At 37.1% G+C, this 10,000-nt stretch overlaps 2 protein-coding genes across 2 annotated transcripts; both read right to left on the bottom strand.

Moving 5' to 3' along the window:
- Positions 1 to 9: 9 nt before the first annotated feature.
- LOC138866797 (uncharacterized) lies at positions 10 to 716 on the bottom strand. Its single transcript, XM_070140545.1, has 2 exons — positions 371 to 716; positions 10 to 269 (listed from the first exon to the last, which is right to left on the bottom strand). Exons 1-2 carry the CDS (start codon positions 632 to 634, stop codon positions 12 to 14), a joined length of 522 nt encoding a protein of 173 aa, XP_069996646.1. The 5' UTR covers positions 635 to 716; the 3' UTR covers positions 10 to 11.
- A 3,507-nt stretch (positions 717 to 4,223) lies between these two features.
- Positions 4,224 to 5,570, bottom strand: LOC113803709 (uncharacterized). Its single transcript, XM_027354519.2, has 2 exons — positions 4,828 to 5,570; positions 4,224 to 4,726 (listed from the first exon to the last, which is right to left on the bottom strand). Exons 1-2 carry the CDS (start codon positions 5,410 to 5,412, stop codon positions 4,292 to 4,294), a joined length of 1,020 nt encoding a protein of 339 aa, XP_027210320.2. The 5' UTR covers positions 5,413 to 5,570; the 3' UTR covers positions 4,224 to 4,291.
- Positions 5,571 to 10,000: the final 4,430 nt, after the last annotated feature.

Genomic DNA, 10,000 nt, shown 5'->3' with positions numbered 1-10,000 from the left:
CTGGTAAATGTTCATTTGTTGGTCATGATGATAAGCATAAGATATCCAGAATGCTGATCGTATGGCTGAGAAATATTCATTTGCTGAAATGATTCTTCCAAGTTGTCATCATACTGAGAAAGGTCCAACGGTGGCTGATGAGAATAAGAGGAGGTAGCCTGTTGCTCGCAATACTGATAAGGATCATATCCTTCTGTGTTGTGAGACGATGGATATGACGGATGCATCCCACTGCTGAACATGTCATTTGGATTGACAGCACCAAGACTCTGCAAAGATTAGACATTCATCAGTTATATGCCAGATTAAGTTTTCACATAATGACTGCTACATACCCTATTTTTATTGACATTAACTGTCGAGTACGTACCAGGAAGTCGTCGTCTTGCGAAGAGAGAGATGTGGCACTGAAAAGGCCTCCTTCACGAGACGCCCAGTCGGATGCTGCTCCTGCAACGCTCGACTCAGGCCACAGTTCGGCTGCCAGAAGATCCAGGTCAAAGTTGGCAATGGGCTCTTCATCTTCATAGACATTTGAACTTTGTGTGTCACGGAAGATCAAAGTGGCACTTGGATATTCATCTGCGCTTCCGACGGCGCCGTAGAAGGCATCTTGAGTTGAGTAATCCGACATGGCGACGTTTGGCGAAGTTGGTTTCGTTGCAGAGGATTTTGGAAAGGCAACTAGGATGGCTTAGCATGGCCTTGTAAGCGGGCACTTGCCGAAGTCAGTGACGAGGATCCAGTAAATAGCACTATTTATACTGGTGAGAAGAGGGAAGAGCCAGTACGGGTTTCGCACCTGTTCAGCGCTGACGAGTGAACGTTGAGGCTCCAGTGCAGATGATGAAACTAAGAGAATGTTATTGTGATTCATAATACGTTTTTGATCCCATACAGACATACACACACACACAAATATATGTGAGCGTGTGTGTGTATGCGTGTGTTCGTGTCAAATATATATATATATGGAGAGAGAGAGGGACAGAGAAATAAAGATATATAAATAGATAGATATATAGACAAAGATACATCTATCCATGTTCATATATATTTAAGCATATGTATGTTTTACACACACACACACACACACACACACACACACACACACACACACACACACACACACACACATATATATATATATATATATATATATATATATATATAGAGAGAGAGAGAGAGAGAGAGAGAGAGAGAGAGAAATATATATACACATACCCATACATGTATATATATATGAACATAAATATATCTATCCATTTTCATATATATGTATAATATACATATATTTATGTTTTATTCACTTAGTGTCTGGAGCGGTATTTTGCATATATTGTTTCTATGGTATAATTAACATTTTTATATAATGTATATGGCTTTGGTAATAGTCACTTTTATATTGTCGCTGTTAATATTGATAATAATCATGATTATGATGATATCTGATACTTTCACCATAACTGTGACAAGAAAGATTCCTGTTACTCATTATCATTATCTGTATCATCATTATCACTATCATAATGATGACGAAGATGATAATGATGATAATGATAAAAATGCTAATAGTAATAAATATAATAGTAATGCTAATACTAATAATAATGCTAATAAAAATATTAATGGTAATTATTATCAATATTCTATCATTATTGCTGCAATGGGTAACATATACATATACATGTTTATACCGTACACAAATACGCATATCTGTAAAGCAGCATGTATATCAGGTATGTATAACTTAATCAAACATATTAGCACACATTTGATTTTAGTTTGTCCTTCTCTACCTCTGGACCCTTAGCGGCGTCCAGTCTTCCTAAAAGTCTTATGCCAGAGCTTCTTGTCATATACTGGAAAACGTTACAATATTCACAGCTCACGTTCCTCTCCAAATATCACCTCGAACAAAGATACAAATGGATACACATAGAATGCAAAGGTTTATGAACTGAAGCACCTTATACATTAAATAGTGTGTATGCTTAGGTATTCACATATTTAGACATGTATAAAAAATATATATATAAATAAATAAATAAAATGGCATTGATACGTACGTTAAACGTAGTATCACTAATTATTTTACCGATATCGAAAAGATGGATAGTAATGAAAATGATACAGCAATACAGACATGGAAAACTATGGTATCTCTGATTGCATATGCAGACATAAAGATAAAGTATACAGGCAAGAAGATTCGCATACATGTATACCTGTGCCAAATATGTTTTAGAATTTCACGTATAGCCTGAAGGTTTCATCAGCTGCACTTGGGCTCCAACGTTCAGCAGCGCAGAACATTTGCGAGAAAAACGAAGCGAATGAAACGGGGTCGAAACCCGTACCACCGCTTCCCTTTTCCCGCCACTTTTTTTTTTTTTTTTTTTTCTTTTTGAGGGGGGGTTATCAACATGTCATATATATACATATATATATATATATATATATATATATATATATATATATATATATATATATATGGAACAGCTATTTTATCCACATATACGTTCAGCTAGAGAGACATGCTCTATGTCTGCCTTTCTCTGCTACTCTGGGAAACAAAACAAATTCCATTTGACAAATATAATGAAATATGTGTGCTAAAAAGATATAAATATATTTGAAAGGAACTAAATCAACGTAATCTTACAAATCAGCATGGTACAATTCCTGAAATGAAGAAAAATCAGATGGCCTCAAGTCTTAGATTGTAACTGGAACGCTGAGAGCCCCTTAACGGGCCCTGTATTCGTAGAATATATGTGTGTGTGTGTGTGTGTGTGTCTGTATGTGTGTGTGTGTATTCTGCATGAGTTGCTGGTCTCTCTATTGAAGGCTGTCCCTCAATATGCATATATACATAGATATACTTATACATATAAATCTATGGTTTGTTAGTACTAATCTAAAATAGAGCACTAGAATAAAATTATAAAAAGTACACACACACACACACACACAAAAAAAAAAAAAAAAAAAAAAAAACATACACATTTATGCATGTACATTCACATACAGCGAGCTCGTGTCTCCCGTGTGGGCAGCGTGAGCGGTCTTGGTGCACGCTCCTGCTCACAGCGGCCGGAGTGCAGGCAGGTGTGGTTGTGTTGCCTGCGGGCTCCGTGGATGACGCACAGTCCCGACGCATCGCGACAGTAGTAAAAGAATCGAAGAGGCAGCCGAGTAGGTCGGGGCTTCTGGTGGGTCAGTTGCTCGGCTCTGGTTTGCACTTCGTTCAAGAAGCCGAGGCTGAAGGCTGGACAAGAACATGTGAAGGGTGCATAGTGCCAACTTCACGAGAAAGTGGACATCATCCACGTTCAGGATATGCCTCGTAATCCAGGCATGGAGGGGGTTCGGGACACGTCGCATCCAGTTCAGATCATTTCCAAACACATTTTAACGTCGGGCGAATGGAACTACAACACAAGGTGGTGGTCTCGATGGATACCATTTGCTGACACGATGATGAGGAGAAAATATGGGTAGCGGGAGTCATGACACTATGGCATGGCACAAGGCACGCCCATTATGGCTAGATGACACAAGAACCCCATATTTTTTGTATTAGTCTTTATTTGCCATGGTCATTCTCCATCACTAGATCTCGAACTCTCTGTTTTGGACTGACCTTGAATTCCTCTAGGTTGCCAGGTTGTTTTATTTTATTTAACGTAACGGTATATTCTGCTCATCCCTTCTCTCTCTCTCTCTCTCTCTCTCTCTCTCTCTCTCTCTCTCTCTCTCTCTCTCTCTCTCTCTCTCTCTCTCTCTCTCTCTCTCTCTTTAATGTAGGGCTATCTTTCAATTCTTTCCTATCTTTCTTTCATTCTATATAGGATATATGTTTTTTTTTCCTTATCTCGCCTGGTTTGAGATATATATACATGTGTATAGTATATATACCCATATATATATATATATATATATATATATATATATATATATATATATATATATATATATATATATATATGTATATATATATATATATATATATATATATATAATTTATATATATATTTAAATGTCTATATGTTTTTTTCTAAACATAAATGTGTGTATATATATATATATATATATATATATATATATATATATATATATATATATATATATATATATATATATACATGTGTGCATGTGTATGTACAAATACCTACACACAAACTTGTTAGGGAATTTGAAATAACATACGATCATTTGTCTGAAGTTTATGTTTAATGAAATAATACTGAGAGATTCAAAGTCTAAGGTTACATTTGATGGTTTTATCTTAGGGAAGCAAGGTGCCGTCTAGGGACGGTGCAAAATAATCGTTGTACTTCACGTAAACGTCGTGGCACCAGTCACTTTGCACGGTCAGGAGTTGTAGTTTATTGCACAGATGATCATTTTCTTGCTGCAAATGTCGCAGATGATCTTCCGACTTAGAGGCGGTCTCTTTCTTCCTCTTCCGGTACAGGGCCGACGCCTCGTTGTTGAGTTCGCGGTTCCGTTCCTTCTGGAGAACTTCGTCGTTCAGGTACTTCCGGGCGTGTCTGTGTCGGTATCCCTTCCTTCCTGCTGCAGGGGACGGCGAGGGAGCGTCAGCGAACTCTGCTGTGCGCCTGCTGTTGCAAGGGTCTCCAGAGTCCAGCAACAAAGGACCGTCTGTAAGCTGAAGTCCTTGGTCCAGCTGCGGTTCCTCGTCCCCAAAGCCAAACAAATTCTGATCAACAGAAGTCAAATTAGATCTAATTCTAGTCACGTGAAAAGTCTGTCTATTGCATTGTTGGTAAGAAAAAAAGGCACATGAGTGATTCAACTCACCTGATTATATATTTCACAGATATTTGTTGCTGTGGACGTATTTTCCCCAAAGGAATGGGAATTCCTCTCCGGCTTTCTCGAACAGGTCGGCTCAGCCAGTGCGCCGTCAACCCAGGGAATCGGTCCTCCACGGTCCGTGTCACATCTCAGATTGAAGCTGCTTTTAGTAGACCACGAATGCCCGTTTGAATTGTAGTTTGTCTCAAGGTTGAGGTCGCCCTTAGAAGCAGACCACAAGTCATCTGCGTTGTAGTTTGCCTCTGTCCCTGAACCGAAGTTGCCATCGGAAGTAGACCACATATCACCGTTTACATTGTGGCTTGCTTCAGCCCGAGACCCAAGGTCGAGGCCAGCAGCAGACCACAGCAAGTCGTCTGGGTTGTGGTTTGCCTCAACTCGAGACCTGAGGTTGAAGTCGCCATCCGTTTCGTCAGGCCACAAGCATGGCGGTTCCTGACCCAAGTCTAGAGGCCTGTGAAGATCGAGGTCCTCGCCGAAGTTAGGGCGAAACGAGTCGGGGAGGATGGAGGTGACATACTCCTGAAGAGTAGAAGTGTCACTTCTCTCGAGCGTGATGTGTTGCATGTTTGCGTTTATCTCGGTGCCCAAAGAGAACCCTGATATTGCGAATCACAGACGGGTGTTTACAGATGCTACTAAACTTGGCACAGTATTGGCAAAGGCTATTGGAATTCGTCATGACTGGATGAGGTGGTAGCGTTGAATGTGATGAAAGTAGGTAAGTTAATATGTATATATAGGCAGGTTCATGAGTCACAATTTGCTTTGGTACTTATCAGGTTTCGAACAAGGCGTGTTATCTACCGGGAACTCGGAAATCTCATGTTATTTCAAGACGCCGACATGATCGCTACTTGGCCCCTTGGTTGCTCTCAGAATCTATGAAACGTGACTCTCTTTATATATATATATATATATATATATATATATATATACTATATAAATATATATATATATATATATATATATATATATTATATATATTATATATATATATATTATATATATATATTATATATATATATATATATATATATATATATATATATATATATATATATATATATGCGTGTGTGTTTATTTATATAACGTGTGTGTATATATTTGGGTGTGTCTATGTTCATAGATGCATATATAAATACATATATGTATATATATATATATATATATATATATATATATATATATATATATATATGTTTGTATATGTATATATACATACCCATATATATTCATATTTAAACGTCTCTATAGAGGTTTATCCATCAATCTATCTCTTTCTCCCTCTATCGACCTACATATACATATGCTCATATATAATGCATATTTGTACTCACACATATGCATATATATATATATATATATATATATATATATATATATATATATATATATATATATATATATATCAGTAAAAGTGCCTAACGGCTTAAAAGATCACTGACTGACATTCTGTATGCAGTTCAGTTTTTTGTCTTTAGTGATTACCAGAAGTATTTAAGAGCAAATAGCTGGAAGAGGGAATTCCGACATTTATAACATGAAAAAAATACATTTAGTCCATAACCTGAGGCCCATGAGGTGTTCTTCATGAGACAGCCCACGCTTTGTGCTAATCAGTTGTTTTCGTGAGACTGATAATGTCACCTTATCTATTTATTGGCTCCAGAATCTTGTTCTTGGTTTGTTCTGCACATGCTCGCTTTTTGTACCGGCAATCATTACCTTTGTGTCGTGAGTGCATCTGCTTATGTTATTTTGTCTCACATACATGTACAAACACACACACACCCACGGGTATTCACACACACATACACACACTTACGCACGCACGCAAACAAACACACGCGCACCCACACACGCACACACACACACATACACAAACACACACACACAGAAACACATTTGATCTAGTCACTTTAATCAGTAGGGTGAGTGCTACGGTCAGCCTGCCAACATTGATTATGATAGCATTTCCTTTTAGATAGTTTAAGACATATTTATATAAGCTACTTATTCGCTTAAGATAATTTCGTAGTCAAAATAAGCACTGTAATTCTTTCCATCAGGAAAAAGAATTTTGTTGATTTTTGAAGATATGCAATGGCATCTGCTGTTCTTACTCATAAGTGTACTTCAACAAAGTGATGCAGTCTACCTGAGAGGACACGCACCTGTAATTATCGTAACAATCTACCTTCGATAAAATCCACAGTGCTAGTGAAAATTAGCTGTTAAAATGTTATGTTTCCTGCCCTTGAATCAGACAAACCTGTTGTTACCGAGCAGTGATATTTGAAAACGAGTGTATCAACAAATGGCTGCAGGTCATTTGACGTAGTTAAGGCAATGCCATTTCTACGAATTCTGCAAAAAGAAATATCAATTTGAACAATCTTTTGCACTGTTAAAGTAATACGGGATGCATGCCATATGAGTTTAGGTTACTCATTATATACTATATATATATATATATATATATATATATATATATATATATATATATATATATATACTGTATACATACATACATATATATATATATATATATATATATATATATATATATATATATATATATATACATATATCTGTGTGTGTGCATCCGTATTACATGAGCTTTTTGTGAAACACATTATACTATTCAACATTACAAAATTCACAGCTCAAGTTCCTTTCCAAATATTAACTCGAACAAAGATATCTATAGATACACATTGAATGCAAAAGTTTATGTGCCTAGACACTATATCCATTAGATGGCATGTATACGTAGGGATTTACATATTTAAACTTGCGTCTAAACAACAGCAATGACATTATTACGCGCCCTGCAAGTAATAGCATTGCTTATGATATCGATATGAACAAAATGGATAGTAGTGAAAATAACAGCAATACAAACATGGAAAACTATGGTATCTTTCCCTCTGATTTAACAGGTAGACAGAAAAGCACATATACGTATACATACATACATATATATATATATATATATATATATATATATATATATATATATACATATATGCCAAATGTTTTTGAATTTCTCTGCACTTGGGCTTCAACGTTCAGCAGCTCAGTGCAACGGATCACATGAAGCGGGGTCGAAACCCGCACAGGTGCTTCGCTCTTCTCCCATTACGAATAGTGTTTTTCACTGAATCCTTGTCATTCCCGTCATATATATATGTATATATATATATATGTATATGTATATATACATTTATATATATATATATATATATATATATATATATATATATATATATATATATATATATTAATTTATGTGTATATATATTGATAGATAGATATGTGTGTACGCATGTTTTTTGTTTTGTTTTTTATCATTATTATTATTGATGGCATGTAGCCCCCCCCCCCAATAAAAAATCATTATGTAAATATATGTATACATATGTGTATGTGTGTGGGAATAGATAAATACATACATCACTACACTCCATATATGTAGAAAGGAGAGGGGAATATTCTGTCTGTTTGTTTGCTGTAATATTTACTTAGATATTCAATTATTGTTTTGTTAATGTTATTGTCATTGTTATTGTTACTGTGATAAATACCATCATGGTTAACATTTGTAATTTTCATCTGATATTCATTCGCAAATAGTAAAAAGAAAGATTATCTTATGATTATGAGGAAATATTTTTATATAATTCATTTGGAAAACATATGAATAACATAATTTAACAATCGTAATAATGGATTAATATGTTTACTAAATATGTGCTCTTTCAAAATTAAAATAATACATTCTCTGAAATGAAATATAATCAGCTGACTTCGGGTCAGAAGTTGTTTGTTGCTGGCACGCCGAGAGCCTCCAAGCGAGCCCTGTATCCGGAGCAGAACTTCTGCAGGAGGCGGAACCTCTGCGTCAGTTGCTGGTTCCTCTGCTCAAGGCCGTCCAGCTCCGTGCGAGCTTTGTCGTGCAGATCGCGCATCTTCCTTCGGTAAATGGCCGAAGCCTCGTTGTTGAGCACGCGGGACCGCTGTTCTCGCTGCTCAGCGCTGCTGAGGAACTGACGCTGATGCCGATGTCGATAGCCTTTCCGTTTCTTTGAAGTGCCACTTCCAGACACACCAGCAGTAGCTACACCTTCTTGGCTTTGGAGGACATTAAACTGTTGGTCCAAGTCGAGAGAAATGCCCGATTGTTGATAAGGTTGCTGATAAATGCCCATTTGTTGATCATTATGATAAGCATATCCAGAATGCTGATCGTATGACTGAGAAATATTCATTTGCTGAAAAGATTCTCCCAAATTGGCGTCATACTGGGAAAGGTCCAACGGTGGCTCATATGAATAAGAGGAGGTAGCCTGTTGCTCGCAATACTGATAAGGATCATATCCTTCTGTGTTGTGAGACGATGGATATGACGGATGCATCCCACTGCTGAACATGTCATTTGGATTGACTGCACCAAGACCCTATAAAGATTTTAAAATGTATCAGTCATCTTGCTCACATTGACTGCTACATACCCTGTTTTTACATAATCTGCCATATATCCAGATTTTTATCAATAGCTAAAAGCTGGCGTACACAAACCAAGAAATCCTCGTCTTGCGAAGAGAGAGATGTGGCACTGAAAAGGCCTCCTTCACGAGACGCCGAGTCGGATGATGCTCCCGCAACGCTCGACTCAGGCCACAGTTCGGCTGTCAGAAGATCCAGGTCAAAGTTGGCAATGAGCTCTTCATCTTCATGGACATTTGAGCTTTGTGTGTCACGAAAGATCAAACTGGCACTTGGATATTCATCTGCGCTTCCGACGGCGCCGTAGAAGACATCTTGAGTTGGGTAAACCGACATGACGACGTTTGGCGAAGTTGGTTTCGTTGTAGAGGATTTTGGAAAGGCAAATAGGATTGCTTAGCATGGCCTTGTATGCTGGCACTTGTTGGAGATAATGACGAGGATTCAGTAAAAAGCACTATTTATACTGACGAGGAGATCGAGGGTCCTGCACGGGTTTAATCCCCGTTCAGCTTATATCCTTTTTTCTTGTAAACACACTGCAGAACCGAACGTTGAGGCTTCAGTGCAGATGACGAAACTAAGACAATGTTTATGTAATTCATAATGCATGCTTGATAAGCATATATATATATATATATAT

Source organism: Penaeus vannamei, chromosome 27, assembly GCF_042767895.1.
Source record: "Penaeus vannamei isolate JL-2024 chromosome 27, ASM4276789v1, whole genome shotgun sequence".
Lineage (NCBI taxonomy): Eukaryota > Metazoa > Arthropoda > Malacostraca > Decapoda > Penaeidae > Penaeus > Penaeus vannamei.
This window is presented reverse-complemented; position numbering and strand designations above follow the sequence as displayed.